Source organism: Leucopleurus acutus, assembly GCF_964270905.1.
Source record: "Leucopleurus acutus genome assembly, chromosome: 3".
NCBI classification, from domain to species: domain Eukaryota; kingdom Metazoa; phylum Chordata; class Mammalia; order Artiodactyla; family Delphinidae; genus Leucopleurus; species Leucopleurus acutus.
This window is the reverse complement of record NC_139145.1, coordinates 169799232-169816336: the sequence shown is the minus strand read 5'-3', so window position 1 is coordinate 169816336 and position 17105 is coordinate 169799232. Positions and strand designations below refer to the sequence as shown.

At 42.7% G+C, this 17105-nt stretch overlaps 1 protein-coding gene across 1 annotated transcript; it reads right to left on the bottom strand.

Annotated features, from left to right (window-relative positions):
• Positions 1-8633: 8633 nt before the first annotated feature.
• On the bottom strand, positions 8634-17057 carry FASTKD3 (FAST kinase domains 3). Its single transcript, XM_082834900.1, has 7 exons — positions 16947-17057; positions 14593-16060; positions 13833-13918; positions 11672-11846; positions 10520-10589; positions 10071-10185; positions 8634-8952 (listed from the first exon to the last, which is right to left on the bottom strand). Exons 2-7 carry the CDS (start codon positions 16025-16027, stop codon positions 8854-8856), a joined length of 1980 nt encoding a protein of 659 aa, XP_082691026.1. The 5' UTR covers positions 16028-16060; positions 16947-17057; the 3' UTR covers positions 8634-8853.
• Between the last annotated feature and the right edge of the window lie 48 nt (positions 17058-17105).

Here is a 17105-nt window from a genome sequence, read left to right as displayed (position 1 = left end):
GGATGCTCTTGCTTTATTTGGGAGGTAATTCCAAGGAGCAGGCGGGAGGGACCAGAGGAGTGAGTGCAGCAGGGAAGTCTGTATAAGGCTGAATTCTCAAGGTCACCCCTGAGGGCAGCTGGAGCTCGACCTTGCCCAAGACTTTCTGAGGAGCCTGGAGCAGTCTCTCAGAACCACCTGCAGTTCAACATGAAGGCGCTTTTTATTTCTTGTTCCCAGTCCTCCTGGGGTGAGACTGCCTTCTGGTTTGTTCACTTCTGACTTTGTAGGACCCCTGCCCAGTGCTGCCTAGGCTCCCTGTGGGTCTCCTCGGTGCCAGAGAAGCCCTGGGGCTGACAGTGACAGGTACAAGGCATCAACCTGAGGCAGCGTGCTGCTGTCAGGAGGTGGGTGCAGCCCCATGGAACGGCCACCACCCTGGGGGTGGATTCAGATGTGAGGCTGAGAGGCTGCAGGGCGGGAAGCAGAGGTGGAGGAGACAACAGGTAAGACCAACTTTGCCAGTTTCAATTATCAAGAGATTTTAGTTCCTTTATAAAATAACATTTTTTCTCTATGATCCTATTATGTATTCTGGGGACATGAGTGGAATACAAGGTCAAAGAGTCTAATGTGTTTAAGTCCCTTGTGTCTGTGACTTGTACTTGCAAAGTTCTGCGTGGGGGGAGGGAAGGATAAAAGAATGAAAACCCTGCTCTTAAAATAAGTGGGTTAATAGTACAAGAAGGCACGCTGAGTACAAGTTAACTCTGCAGGAGATCAGATCATCTTTGTTTCACATGTTCAGGTCTACAGTCCTCCGCTCTACCAGCTGAGCTATCGAAGGGTGCACAGATGAGCTTTGTTTCAAATGCCAACCTCAGTAGTCTGGGATGTCTACCCCCCTAATCCCATGCCAGCCTCATGGATATACACCGGCGCCCCCAGCTGATGCTGGATGATGACATTGCACTGGTCTGGCTTAGGTTGACATGGGCGTACTGACCGCTTACTGTTCATGCAGCCTGCTCTGCAGGTCCACCGGGGCCTCGGCTGCCTGCAGCTCCCCGCTGGATGACACACTGGAGGGCGGCCTCCACTGCAGAAACTCAGGCAGTTCATGGGAGCATTGGAGGCGCCTAGTCCAAACTGCAGCTGGGACTTGTCCCGTTTCTCTTGACATCTGGGCAGAATGTAAGCAGGGGGAGACCTGGTAGGAAGAAGTTCTGTTAATTTGAGGCAGGGAAGGAGAAAGCTAATGCTGTGTGACATTAGCATGTCACATGTCACATTAGCGGTGGTTTCAGCACATCTTGGGCGGTGTGTGTGTTATATTTATCATGAGTCCTCATGAGCCCACAGACTTGTTAAGCTCAGAAGAACCCTCTGGTTCTTTATGCTGATGAGAAAACTGAGATGTAGGTAGGATAAGTGACTTGATGCAGGTGACAGGGCAGTGGGTGCTCCTCCTGAAAGGTGTATGGAATATCTGGAAAGGGGGGGGCTGGTCTGAGGGAATGGTTTTCTCCTTTGGAGCCCTCAGACCATTCAGAGATGGGGCCACAGCCCGGACAAAGCACAAAGCTTTAGCCCGCGATTCTCAGCCAGCGCACTGACGCAGCCGAGGAACAAAGTGTCCAGATGGCCTCCTCTCCACCTTGTACACCTTTGTTAACTGAGGTGGAGAGAGGGGGGAACATCACCCACGAATACATGAAAATGCCATCATCTTTCTAAAAAATCTGTTGAAAATGCAGACATTTTAAAACAAGGTTGATATCTCCATTTTAAGTTTGAAAGCTTTTACAATCATGTTATTTGTAAATGTCACTGTAAACCCATTTAAGTGGCCCAACATAATTGGACTTTAATTCACAGGCTTTAAAACAGCTTAACATCCCTTGGATTAAGTACTCCTTTGCTTTTATGATGGTTCAGAGTTAAGAGGGGTGGATGGACAAACACACATATCCGATCCGTCACCGGCTAGGAGAACTGCCCGTCTGTGTACCCAGCAAACCTAAAGGTCATTATGAACTCAAGGGGTATGAAAGGGTGCTCCTGCTGCACCTTTTCCGGATCCCCCATCAGTGCTGTTTGACAGTGAGAGTAACTGCATGACCCTGGCTCCTGCGACAGGGGAGCCACTGCCCGTCCTCCAAAGCGTCTCCACAGGCTCTGGGGCACGGGCAGTGGTCCGTGATGGGGTAACACGCCTTTACCTCACTCGACACCTCCTCCCTGGTAACGAGGCGTGAGTACTGCTGGTACACTTAGAAAGCATGTTTGTCATCAGGTTTTTCCTGTAGGCTGCGTCACTCACTTGATGGAGTCCCTTGGAGTCACATTAAGCATCAAACTTATGAATCAAGACATATAAGTGCAAATTTAATTTGGGCTAGTTCACCTTGTCGATTTTGAAATCAAAATGAATGTGATTTTATAGATGCCCCCAATGAAAACCCCCCGATACCGATGGCTCTAGCAGTGAGCAAGACCACGTGCCAGAACCAGAGCTCCTTACAGAGGCTGGACCCCAGGGCTGAGACAGGAAATGGTGAGCCTGGGACATCCTCTTTTGCCGAGAAATTTTCAAAATCGAATGTGTCAAGGTCAAAAGGACAAAGAGGCCATCCTGAAGGGTGTCCCACCGATCTAAAACAGGACAAGTTATGCATCCAAAAGATGACTGTAATGGGCTGAAGCACATCAAGTATATAAAATGTCATGAATTCATAAATATCCTAAACAAACACACAAAATACTGACCAGATAACCGCCTCTGTATTCTAAACCTTGATACAAGGAAAGACACATTTATCTCATTTTCTTTTTCTGTATAAACCTTATTTTATTTTTATTGGAGTATAGTTAAGATGTTGTGTCAGTTTCTGCTGTACAGCAAAGTGAATCAGTTATACATATACATATCCACTCTTTTTTAGATTCTTTTCCCATGTAGGTCATTACAGAGTATTGAGTAGAGCTCCCTGTGCTATACAGTAGGTCCTTATTAGTTATCTATTTTATATATAGTAGTGTGCGTGTGTCAATCCCAATCTCCCAATTTATCCCTCCCCCGCCTTTTCCCCTGGGTAACCATAAGTTTGTGTATAAACCTTATTTTAGAGTTCAAAAATAGTTGATGGGAGAAATTTCTTCTTTATAGTTGAATACAAGTAAAGGAATAAAATAAAAGGATAATAAAAATAATAAAAGTAAAGGAATGATAGCGTTAGGAAATCCTTTTTTTTTAAACACCTGTTGGAATAATGAATCTAGGCAACAGTCATCAACAGATGCTGAAGCCATTAGGTGACAGGTTGACGGGGACTATATGGTGGATGGATCAGGCTGGTGGTGATCCAGGAACCCACTATCAATCTTAATGAGTATCACAACGAGGGTAACGAGACATTACGGTATGATGTAAAACAAATACACAGCATCTCCTCCGAAGCATCCTTGCTGAAAAAATTAAGCTGAATCTAAGCAAGCCTCTGGATGTAACTTTTAGTTTAACAGGAAATATAGCAAAGGAACCAGTTAGAAAATGTCAAATCAATACTGTGGGATATTTTACAAGGCAATTGATCTAACTTCTCCAATAAATTAATAACATGGAAACCAGGTGAGGGAGGGGGGCAGTTACAGACATGAGACTTAAGACTTAGGGGTATAACATCTAAAAGTAGTATGTGGCCTTTGTTCAGATCCTGCTTCAAACAAATCAACAATTAAAAAATATTTCTGAGAGAAAGACATATACCATATGATACCACATATGTGGAATCTAAAATATTGCACAAATGAATCCATCTATGAAACAGGAACAGACTCACAGACGTAGAGAACAGACTTGTGGTTGCCAAGGGGGAGTCTGGGGTTAGTAGATGCAAACTATTACATATAGAGTGGATAAACAACAAGGTCCTACTGTATAGCATAGGGAACTATATTCAATATCCTGGGATAAACCATAATGGAAAAGAATATAAAAAAGAATGTATATATAACTGAGTCACTTGGCTGTACTGAAGAAATTAACACAACATTGTAAATCAACTATACTTCAATAAAAAAAATTAAAAAAATATTCCTGAGACAGTATAGAAAACCTGGAATATAGACCAGGTATTAAATGATCACAGGTAATAATTATTAGTTTTGGGCTTCCCTGGTGGCTCAGTGGTTGACAGTCTGCCTGCCAAATGCAGGGGACACAGGTTCGTGCCCCGGTCCGGGAAGATCCCACATGCCGCAGAGCGGCTAGGCCCGTGAGCCATGGCCACTGAGCCTGCGCGTCTGGAGCCTGTGCTCCACAACGGGAGAGGCCACAACAGTGAGAGGCCACAACAGTGAGAGGCCCGCGTACCGCAAAAAAAAAAAAAAAAAAAAAATTATTAGTTTTGTTCATTGTAATAATGGCAGAATAGTTAAATAAAAAAGAAAAAAGTTTTTTGGTTATGGATTCATACTGAAGTATTTAGGATAAAAGTATATGATAGCTTGGATTTTTAAAGAAACATTCCAATAAAAAAGGAAAAGAAAAAAAAGAATATGGGAGTAAATAGATGAAACAGAATTGGAAAATTTGGGTATTTTGCCATGCTGAATAAAGGGACTCATGTGAATTCATTATACTATTCTTTCTACACTTATGTGTGTTCAGTGTTTTCCATAATAAAATTTACAGTAGAATTACTGAGATACTGTTTATTGCAAACATTAGAACCCAGAATATCAGTTCAAGACACAAATAGTGTGCCCTATATGCCAGAGACTGTGGGAAGAGATGGGGACAGAGATGTTTAGATTTTTTCTGAGATGGGATTTCAAGTATATTAAGGCAAAATTTCTTATGATGGAGCCAACAGCCAAAGAACACCAACAGAAGGTAAGGCTTACTGACTACACAGGCAAGGGAGCCGGCACACCAGAGGAACCAGGCAGAGGGATGACAGGATGGGTAGAGGATTTGGGTGAAATTGAACGAAGCTGGGTTGGAGATGCAGAGAGCAAGCTTGTGTATAAGAGAACTAACATGAGGCCTGGCCTGAGAAGACGACCCAGGATACTCAAAGATAAGAAAAAGGTAAGGGAGTTTGTGTCCCAAACCCTCTATCTGAAGCTCTGCATCGTCTTGGAAATCAAGGCTGCTTCTCTGCACCAGAATGACCCAGGAGGCTCAGATCCTGCAGGCAATAGAGGTGTGTTCCATTCTTATTACAGTAAAGGTTTTACAGAATGAGGTTTCTCAGCAGGGTGTCTGTGATGCTAATTAGCAAAAGGCGTGGCCGCTGGTTCAAGCTGCTGCCCCAGGAGTCTTAACCGTCCAGGCAATGGTGCTCCTCCTTATAGAGCATCCCTGATGGGTTCCCTCTCCACGAGCTGTAACAATGAAGTCTGACTGCAACGTAACTCTTGTACCAATGACAACAAGAGCCCTCATGGCTCGCTGAGCACTTACTGTTTTCCAGGTACTGGCCATACAGCTGACAAGGCACGACTTATTTCATGATCCTGAAACAGAGCAGGACCCTAAGAGGCCTTTCAGGGACAGTCCCCTCCCCCATGTCCTCTGCTGCAGTTCTCTTCTGAAATACCCAGAAAATAGATAATGGTATCTGATGCACATTTCCTGAATTGTTTTACAGATGCTAAAACCACCACTAAATGGAAGAAATTAACTACCTGATGACCATGAGAAGTAGCCCCCAGACCTAACTGGCACCTGAGGACTGACAACATTAACCCCTGACACACCACCCTGTGACCTCACCATCAACCAATCAGAGAATTGTGCACTAGCTGATCACAGATCCTGGGACACCCCCTCCCTCACTTGGCCTTTAAAAATGCTTTGCTGACGCCCATCGGGGGGTTCAGGCTTTCTGAGCACCAGCTGCCTGGACTCCGTGCCTGGTGCCTGCCACAGATGCTGCACTTTCCTTCACCACAGCCCCGTGTCAGGAGATTGGCTTTGCTGCACGTGGGTGGGCAGACCCAAGTTTGGTTTGGTAACAATCCAACACTATGTATTTAGACTCCAGGTGGGTCTGGATATGTTTCCAGTTTGGGGAAATCTCTGCTTTTGGAGGCTTATTCACCACCATGCTGCCAAGACCCCCTCCCTGAATTTGTGTACAAATTCAGGGAAGGGTCCAGCTTTTTTAGAGGGAACTGACTTTTTACCCCCCAGAATTCTATCAAATATGCTCAGTTCTGCTCCTTCCTATTCTTTCTTCTACCTAATGAATATTTACCAAGTCTCCAAATGCACCCAGGTGTACAGAGTCAGCAGGTAGAATCCTGGTCAAAGAACCAACCAGCATCTCTTCATCCCAAGATACCATCTACCCTCCCTGTCTAGGCTTGGTTCAGCCAAACAGCATTCCTTCTTTAGGTCAAGGTATGGAAAATTGCCTGTTTTGTTTGGGCAGAACTGTCACCGCACCATTCCACAGCTCCAGCCTGCCGCCCCCCTCCCTTCCCCCCACCAACAGGCGCGCAGGATACACTCTCTCCTCCTGGGACCAGGGATCATCTCGATTCCACTGCTGAAGCCCAATAGATGTCCTCACCTTTGCTGCCCTCTCGCGGCTGGTCTGAAGATGATCACTGTTCCTTCAGGGGTTATGCTCGCAAGTTAAATTTTTTTCACCTATTTTTCTTTCTTTGCTTTACTTTTTTTCCCTTGCTTTGCTTTTACTTTTAAAAAACAACATCAAGAGTATGTCTTATTTAAAAACATTATTAATATATGGCACCAGGAGTTATCATACTGTATATGTAATTTCAACAAGGAAATTCACGTCATATTTACTTACATTAGGTAGACATTAAAATATTAGTGGCCTGAGGATTCAGTTTATAAGGACATATGGCTTTATAATCTTACGGAGCTTGCCAAATTTACTCCAGTTGGTGAAATCAGCACTCTTGTATCTGTTTATTAGCCTAAACTATTTTCATAGCATATCCATGCACATTTTCAGGATTAAAATTTGCTTTAAAACAAAGTCAGTTCTGGCCTCACTCTCCTTGGCGACCGTCTGCTTTGTGCTGGGTGCTCTGGCCATGGCGATGCCTGAAATGCTCTCCCACCAGAGACCTGCCTCCCTTTCTTTGAATTCAGCTCACAGATCACTCCAAGAAGCCTCCTCCTGCACCCCAGGCTGGCCTGACGTCTTCTGCCTTCCAGGGTCCTGCTCATGCATCAGGACTGCCAGCTGGCCCATCACTATAATCACCCATAGCCCCTCCAGGCAGGAGCTCTTTTCTGCTTCCCTCTGCAGCTCTAACAGTCAGTGGGTACCCAGCATGATCACAGCTCTTTAATAAATGTTGAATGAATGAATGAATGAATGAATGAAGAGGGTAAGGGAGAGCTAAATGAGACAAAGGCTCAGGAGAGGATGTAACTAAGAGTGCAGAAGGAGCATCTCATTCCAATTAGGGCAACCAGGAACAAAAGTCCCGATGGAGAAGGATTTAGATAAATGGAAAAGGCGGAGGAAGAAGGTTTTAGGCTATACTGTTTTTTTCATAGCATTTGTAACAGACTGCTCTTACCTCTTGTGTGGCTATTTAAGTCTATGTAATCAAGTCTCCATAAGAACCCAAAAGAACCAGATTCAGAGCTTCCAGGTTGGTGAACAGGTGGAGTTTAGGGGAGAGTGCTGCCTGGAGAGGGCAAGGAAACCCCACACCCTTCCCCATACCTGCCCCTAAGAGTGTCTTTCATCTGGCTTTCCTGAGTTATGTCCTTTTGTAATAAACTAGTAATCTGGTAGGTAAAATGTTTCTCTGAGTTCCATGAGCTGTTCTAACAAATTAATGGAGCCCAAGGAGGGGGTCACTGGACCCCCCAATCTATAGCCGGTTGGTCAGAAGCACAGGTCATGTGACAACCTGGACTTGTGACTGGCATCTGAAAGGGGGGTGGTGGGAAGCGGGCAGACTTGTGGGACTGAGCCCTCAAGGTGTGGGAGCTGGTGCTGCCTCCAGGTAGATGGTGTCAGAATGGAGCTGAATTGCGGACCCCCAGCTGGTGTTGGAGCACTGCTGAATGCTGTGTGGGACACCCACACCCTGCCCCCTTGGCCAATGCGTACACTGTAGTTGGGTGCAGAACCCTTTTATCCGGAAACTTTAACTTGACCGTAATGGGACAATGAAGCATCTGCAATGAACTAAAGAATTTTAATCCATGCTTAATTTAAAATTTAGAAGTTTCTCCCTCCAAACACCCCGCCCCCAAAACCCTACTAAAGTTGCTTTTTTTACATCTTTATTCCTTTATTTAAAAAATTATAATATATACGTGTATGTGTATGTGTATATATATATATACACACATATATATATATATAAAGCTCCTATACCGATACAAATATTATTAACTAAAGGGTTATTTTTGCATAAGTCTACAGTTATAAATGTTTACATCCAAAGTACTAGTCTATTTTTCACTGCTCCTTTTCCTTACCATATATATTACTTCCTCTAACAAAATACAAAAGAAAAAACCAGCAGATAAAATTTCTTCCTTATATTTGTTAGAAGAAGAAACAAAGGTCTCTCAAGAATATATTTTCAGTTAGCAATAACTGTCACAAAACACAAGACTTAAAATTATGACACTTACTCATTACATTCCTTTATTGTACTTGATCAATTCTGTTTGATGTATAAAAGTATCTGATACCAGTATTAAATGAAGGTTAAAATTAATTTTAAATTTGCTACTGATAAGCGTATACATGGTATAAGGAAACTAGAGACCCCTTTCAGATCACCAAAGTACAAAAATAAACGGCTAATTTGCAAGTTCTTTCACTATTTGAGTTCTGAAGTCAGTATTCATTCTTGTTACCAGTGACCACCAGAGTTTTGAGAAAATAGTTTTCTTTGTAAATATTCCACTAATTCAAGTCTTGATTTTAGCATCTCAATCTCATAATAGGGAATCTGTAAAGAGAGGAAAATAAATACATCCTCATCCTTCATAATCTGAAATTACCTTGGGTTTGGTTACCCTTTCCGCCTACCACACCCTCCCCACAGCAGCGTGTAGGCTCCCAGCAGGCAGAGATCCCAGCGGTGCCTGTGACGGTGCTGCCAGGTAGCAGAGGCTCAACAACAGGTAGAATGTCTAAATAAGAATCAGACATAATCCCTTCCCTCAAGGAACTTACAAGTTAGGTGCTAACTTAAAATATACAAAAAGTAGGCAGTAATACTAAGCAGAACATGCAAAACAAATTGGTGCTCTAGTGCTGAGAGGGAGTTGACACTTCAGATTAGGGTGAAAGGTCAACCTGAGCTGGGAGTTGACGAACAGCCAGAATTTAGACACTCAGAGAGGTGGGGACCACCTGACTCGCATCGGCAAGGGAGAAAGGCCAGACAGAAGAGACCACTGAGATGGGAGCAGAGGGCCTGGCTGCGGGCAGACCTCGAAGGGTCTAGAATGTTGAGATGTAGATGAAGTCTTTATCCCATAGGCAGTAAAGAAACAATGAAGGTTTCTAGGCACACACTGGCACGATTCACTTTAGGAAAATTAATCTGGGTATGTACAAGACGGAAAGGAAAAAAGTAACCAGACAGGAAAGCAGAGAGGAGATTGGTAGACAGCTTAGAGAATGGAAAGCTCCGTGGACATTCATCACGACTCATCACCTAAGACCTTGCTAAGTGATCTACGATGTAAATACAAATAAGAGTCTTAAACAGTAAAAACCAATGAAGATCCTGCTTTTAATGGGTCATCTTGTACATTCTCGTCATTAAATCAAAGGGAAATTAAAACAAAACAGATATTCCAATAATTTAGTAATTCTAAAAGCAAAGTAAAGCACAGCTTATACAGAATTTAGGTATGTCTCACTTTTGGAAAAGAGAAAATTTGAAATTCATGATTTCAAATTACAAATCAAGAGACTTAAGCCTAATGAACAAAGCTGGCATTTAAACCAGACTTAAGAGGCTTGGTCCACTGGGCTGGCATACTACTTAGTATCCTGGAAAAAGCAAATCTGAACTAGAAATGGCTTTTAGGAAAAAAAAAAAAGGCAAAACCATACCTGGACAACTTGATAACCAAGTAAGTACAGATGTCTTTGTTTAGTAGCTTCCTTTCCCAGTAAGTGTTTGCTATTCAAACAAAATCTTTTTGGACCATCAATGCACAGTGCTACCCTAAAAAACCAAAGAGGAGAGGGAAACTTAATTTTTAAAACAATCCGAAGTATTTATATGGTTTTAGCTGCCGGAGTTTATTTGGGATTTGGCTATTCCTTCGTGCCAATACTATTTTCAAATGAATCATGACTGTTATCCATTAATCTGTTGAAAAAGCACTCAACTTAATTAAATTAAGGTTCACAAGATATTACATGGAATTTCCAAAACTGGTATGCCATAGTGTTTTAATTTTCAGAAGCATGTCTACTTTTTTCACTTTCTTAAAACAATCCCTGTGTATTAACCTCAACAAGTCTTATAACATATAAACCACAACAGTTTTCTTTACCTTTTATGTATATCTTCATCAACTGTAAATGGTAATACAAATCCATCTTCATCTAATTTAATTTCAACATCTGGTAAGAGAAGAAAGGAAAAATTCTTCGTGTGATACCCTCACAAACACTAGCTTCCTTTTCTCCTTGTTGTTTTGATTTCTTCCATACTGCATTTATCAACTGGGCAGAAGGCTGCAAAGTAATGACCACACCAGACAATGGTGAGAATTTTAATTTAATCAGAGCTTTGCCCAACCAAGTCAGCTTTAAACTAAGAGGGCCTTCACTGCACTAAAACAAGGATGGGGCCCTCAAGGTATCTGGGGCATGATGTGAATCACACACACTTTTACTCTCCTTATAACAACTGGTGGGAATAGTGAAGAAAATCCTTTGAGTAAAGTCAGACACCTGCGCAACTGGCACCTTGCATCCCTGGAGCTCCAGTGCCCAGGGAAGGTGAAGCAGCCGGCAGCCCAACTCGTGGGCCCTGGGCGCTGGCAGGCTCCCCCTTCCTTCCTTGTCAAAGGAGCCCATAAAGGAGGGGAGTGAGATGTGACCACCTGAAGCCTAGAAACACTGTCCTCCCTGAGCTCACTGTCCTTTACTCATCACTTTGAAAGGAGAAGGACTTTGTAGTCAGCGCTGTCCACGATGATGCAGACGCTTATACCTGCTGCTGAGCACTTCAAGTGCAGCTAGTGCAACTGGGGACCTGAACTGTGAATTTTCAAAATTGGAATTAATTTAAATTTAAGTAGCTACTGGTATGTGTGGCTATTACATTGGACAGCACTGGCCAAGAGGATGAGAGCAGCTAACAATTACTGAGCACTTACTGTCTCCCAGGTATTAGTCTGAGTTACCTCATTTTGTCCTTAAACAAGTCTTTGAGGTCACTACTCCTCTTACTCTCATCTTGCAGATGAGAACAAGCAAATGAATGCCCCGAAAGGATGCCCAAAGGCATCAGCTACTATGTGGCTAACATGGAGTCCTGACTCTTCAGCCCTACTGTCCACCCCTGTTCCAATTTGCCTTAGGGAAGGGCCAACTTCATTTTGTTTCCAGACCTTTGGTGGCTACTAAGCCCCACATGTTCCATCAGAGGACAGCACACTGAGGTTTAGTTAACAACAACAAAACTCCCTACTACTTACCTATCGTGTAACAATAGGGTGTTAACACTTTTGAAGCAAAATACAATCTTGCTCCTAAAAGGTCAATCAGTCCAATCATCACAGATTTATATAGCTGAAAATCCATGGGGGTCTCCAGGGAAGAGCATGGAGTAAGAAATGATTTCACTTGATATTTAGGAAGAAGTTTTGGACCCTAAAAATGTATGTGCAAACATGAGAAAGAAAAATAAGATACAAAATCAGAGAATAAAATGAAGGTTGCCTGAGTATAAAAGTCTGATCCAATATTACTTTATAGGCATGATGCTTCTCCAGGACTTAGGACAAATACCTTTCTCAAAATGACAACGCCAAATATTCTTGTTATAGTTCAAGCCCAATAGTCCAAACTATCTTTTAAATGTGTTTAAATGTAGCCAATGGTCACTGAAAGAAAGAAAGATAGATAGAAAGAAAGAAAGAAAAAAGGAAAGAAAGCTCAAGAAACATCTTTGGAACTCTCAGAATTGCTTTAAGGGCCTTGAGGAAACACAGCTGAAGTTTTTAATAGTGGAAATTGTGATAAAGCTGACATTTCAATTTAGAAAGAAAAGGACAGCTATGTAATAATGGTGCTAGCAATTGGTTATCCATCTGGAAAAGGACTAAGAGTTCTGCCCCACATTACAGACTATAATCTATTTCAAGTAGATTAAAGATCTAAATACAGTATGGAAAACAATATTTTTTAAATTTAGCAAAATATTTATATTACCTTAGGAGTCATAAAATATTCCTAAACAATACCCAGCAGTGATAAAAAATGAATAATTTGACTACAGAAAACTTAAAAATTTCTGTATAGCAAAAAGGCATCATAAACAATATTAAATTAAAACTAAAAAAATTTTAAACCACAAACCAGGAAGAAATGTGTACAACGTACTTAACAGTTAATATGTTTTACAATGTGTTCTAGGACAAAAAACAAATACAAAAGAAAAAGACAAACAACCCTATACAAACAGAAATTAAGGTGTAACAAGGCAATTCATAGCAAATGTAAGTGACCAGTAAACGTGAAAATATGCTCAACTTCATTATCGCTCGTTAAAGTGCAACTGAAGCATGTGACTTGACATTTCACTGAGTCAAATGACAAAATTAAAGGGACTAAGAACACACCGCAACACAAATGGGGACACGTGGTCACCTTCATTCACTGCTGGTGAAATATGGCATCTACAACTATACGGGAAAAAGAAAATGTCAGTCTATTGAAAATTAATCCAGTAATCCCACATTCAGGAATCTAGTCTTTAGATTAAAACAACAAAAAGGTTCCAGTATGACAGGATATGTAAGTATGTTTATGACAGCATGGCTGATCAAGACAAGTGTTTGAAAAAGCCTGAAAATCCATCAATGGTGGGACAGTAGAATAAATACCGTGAAATATCAGACCATTCTTTAAAAGTATACATTTGATCTTTACCTGTTACCCCCGAAGAATGTCCATGATATACTGGGAATAAAAGCAAATTGTAGTTTGAATAGTCCCATTCCATGAAAAGAGAGAAACTAGATGGTGTTTATGAGCTACTCATAAACATGGTTCAGTCAAGTACGGAGAACAGGCAGGAATGAGCAAGCTGGAGGTACCATTTCTGATCCTAAACAACGTGCCTGATTAAGTTAGGAGAATGAATCCTTAGAAAGCTTTATACAAAGCTCGAACTCCATGTAAACTGAATTCTATCACGCCAGAGTGAAACTTCTGCTTGGTTTAAGAACATACTCAGTAATGGTTCAGGATCTGTTCAGTGCATAAATTCACACCTCTATATCCAACAGCCATGGGGAATGCTAAAACCCTTTAAAATCCCTATAGAAAGTCTAAGAGCACTAAGACTCATAAGCCTGCCATACTTGATAAAACCTTCTAAGAATCTTACACCGTAGGAAGTGGGTCTTTCAAGGACAAGAACACAGGAATAGGGTCAATTTATTAGAGACAAGGCTATCTGGTGGCAACTACTCCAAGTGAATGAAAATTCTGCTTTCTAATGAGGTTACTGAGACAGCTCAAAAGAGAAGGAACTTAAAAGATTCGGGAGCGGGGGAGGTGCTGGAGAGGAAGGAGGAGGCAAGAGAATACCATCCCTGTAGGGAAATAAAGCAATGCAGCTCATGCTTTTACCTTATAGAACGGGCATTCTAGAATCGCGGTTAAGAAAAGTTGGGTCAGTTGTGCTAGGCTCTGTCTGTCCAAATAGGACTCTTCACCTGAAATAAAAAGCATCCCAGTCATAGTTAAGCTTGAACTTTGGTGTGTGTAATAAGAGAAAAGAATATCCAGAATGCACATTAATTAATTCACTCCAGTAAGGTACTTTTAAATGACACTAGGAAAAAAACTTGTTAGAATTAATTATACCTTCTTGCCTCCCATCTCAATGAAATCTCATTTTGGCTTCCAAGAACGCATGATCCTAACTAGAGAATATAATTAAAAGTGACAAATGTATGTTAGTAGAATTTGTAGGAATTTCCTTTACCTATGGAGATCTAGATTCCGGCATATTTGGGTGGCTTTGAATTAAGATGAACATCTTCTCAAAAAAAAAGGAGTGATACAGTTGTTCTCATCAAAGACGCTAACATGTAATTGTGACACTGCCACAGCCATCACCAGATCCCTGCAAGAAGACTCAGTTTCTCAGCTAGGGCAGCAGAGTCTGTTTACCCGAAACTGTTTTCTCTCTCCATGCAATGTTCTAGCATTCTTTAATTCTGTGTTTATATTAGCATCTGCAGCTTCAGATTTCTTCGTTAGATCGTTATGGAAGAAAAAATAAAGGCAAAGAAAGCACTGCTCAATAAAAAAGGTACATGTGACTTGAAAACATCACAAGTCCAAACGCTAAGTTTTCGACTTTCAGAAGTAATAACCAACTCACCTTGCAGCTGCTGAAGAAAATACGGGCTGAATATTTTGGCCATAAAGTTGACTGGATGGCATTCAATAAGTGAACATGAATGGAGAAGTTTCAATAGTGTTTTGGGTGGAAAATAATTGAAACGAGTTAACAGTATGTTTTCTAGCTTCCTAAATAAAGCAGAGGCATTTGGTGGCAAATAATTGAGTTTTCCAAATGGTTCAATTAACTCAGCAGTTTGATTAGGTGAAAATTTTTCTGACTGACAAACAAAAGTTTCTGCCACTGCATTGAGGATGGGTTTTGAAAAAATCAGCTTTCTACTGCAATACTCCATGACTTTGCTGACAACCTCGGGATCCAGAGTGAGACAGAGGGAAGCGACATGTTGCTCTAGGGCTTCTGTAAAAAATTTGTCATTGTACCCAAAGTAGATGAATGCCTCTAAGACTTCTTTGAGCTCTTTATTAGTGAAATGGGGGATATGCCTCACAACATATTTACCCAATTTTATAACCAGCGTAAGTGCCTGAGTTTGATCAAGGACCACCAGGGCGGTGAGCATTTGGCTCAGCAACTTAGGACTCAGGTTGGGAACTACTGACAGAGAAAAGTTATTTATCTTATGTAAAAACGTCTGGTGTTGGTCAACTTTTTCAGGACATGCCTGCAGTATTCTGTAAAGGGTCACAATATCCTCGGGGGTAAATTCTTCCAAATTTTCACCTTGCAGTTGATATATAATCAGGTCTAGTGTCGAACAACCTGGACCTTGCAGTTTAATCAGACATTCCCCCAGGATACAAAGACTGTGAATGTCCAGGCTACCCATTTCGAGACGGTGCTGGCACTCTGCCAGGAGGCTTAGCAGCAAGCGACTTTGGGGATCCACATACAGGGTCAGGGCTTGCAAAGCAGTCACCAAACCCGTGTTTGACAGATTTGAGGGGTCCTGTGCAAACTGATTACACAAAGCTTGAAAGGCGCTATTCTCCAGTATTTCTTTTGGCGACCTTTGATCATCATCTTTTTTTTCCATTTCACAAATCCGATGTAAGGCTCCTGCTGCCATAGTATCAGGCAAAGTCTGCAGTGTGCTTATATAATGTAAGACTTCTTCCGATGAAGTGAAGCTGTTCAGTCTCCTGTAAAATATCTCTTCATCCACATTTTTAACACTGTGTTCAGACTTGTCCCCAGCGTGTGCTTGAGAGAACACTGGCTCGCCAACTGGATGAAGGTCATTTCCATTTTCTGAATGGAACTTTTTAGAATGGGCATGATGGAACCTGACCCTAACAGGCTCAAGTTGTAGTGACCAGAACCATGGACACAGATGCTCCTTGACTGTCTTGTGAACACAATTTACACGTTGAGTTTTCAGACCAGCCAGAGTTCCATGTATCCGAAAATCAGATAAATGACAAAGGTTCCTCCGCAAGGTAATTAAAGCCATGCCACCAGACTCTCAACTCCTCTTGATTTATAACTATGTTAAAAGAATAAAAATAACACGGTCAAATATACTAGAACATAGTTTATTCGACATCAATGCTTATGGAACTACGGATGAGTACCCCAAAACGAATGATTCCCACTAAACATTTCCCACTCAAACAGAAGTACCAGAAGAGCAGCGTCTCTGCACCCTAGAGCTTAGAACAGCGGCTGGATCTCGTAATAATCGCTCTCATTTGCCAGGCAATGCTGTACTTAATTCTCCCAACAACACAACGAATTAAATACTTCGATGTCATTTTAGAAACGAGGGAACTGAAGTACAAAGATGTCACGTGGTCCAGTTTACACAGCTATTAAGGGGCAGAGCTAGGCTTCAACTCAGGTAGTCTGGATCCTAAGTACGCCTCCTATGTGTTGGTTGATGGGAGGAATTGCGTTTCGTTCAACTTCCCCAAAAGAGGCAACGGGTAAAGTGGCCATTAATTCGGATGGGTCAAAGCAAGGGTGAAAAAAGCGCTTAAAGGGCCTTGAGGTGTTGGTTTCCCCTCAGTTAGGATCTTGTTCCAGGACTGAGGAACAAGAAGGTCTAGCCTGGCAGATGGGAAGAAAGAAATGTCAGTAGAATAAAAAAAGACGCTGGTAAACGACGGGGTAAGGTGGGTGGCGCGCCCACACCTGAACACCCCCGCTGTGGAACCTGGGAACACGAGTGCGCGGGACGGGAAGGACGGGGGACCCCGGGGACCGCGTCCTCCCTGGAGGAAAAGGACCCCACGGGCCGGGAGCCCCCCTAAACCGCCGGGAGCGGCGCCCGAAGAGCGGGGCGAGCCAGGGAGCGCGGGCGCCTTAGCGAAGCCGCGGGCCACGCACGCCAAGCCAGAACAACCGAGCCCAAACCCGGCGTGGACACCTACCTGACTCGGCTCGCTGGGGGACCCAGCAAACCCTGAACGCACACCAGCCTCTTCGAGCCCCGTACACGCACGCCGCACTGGAGCCCAGCGCTTCGGCGCCTGCGCCTGGAGAGGAGCCGCCCCACGTCCGGCGCGCCGTGATTGGCCCAGCTCCTTTCC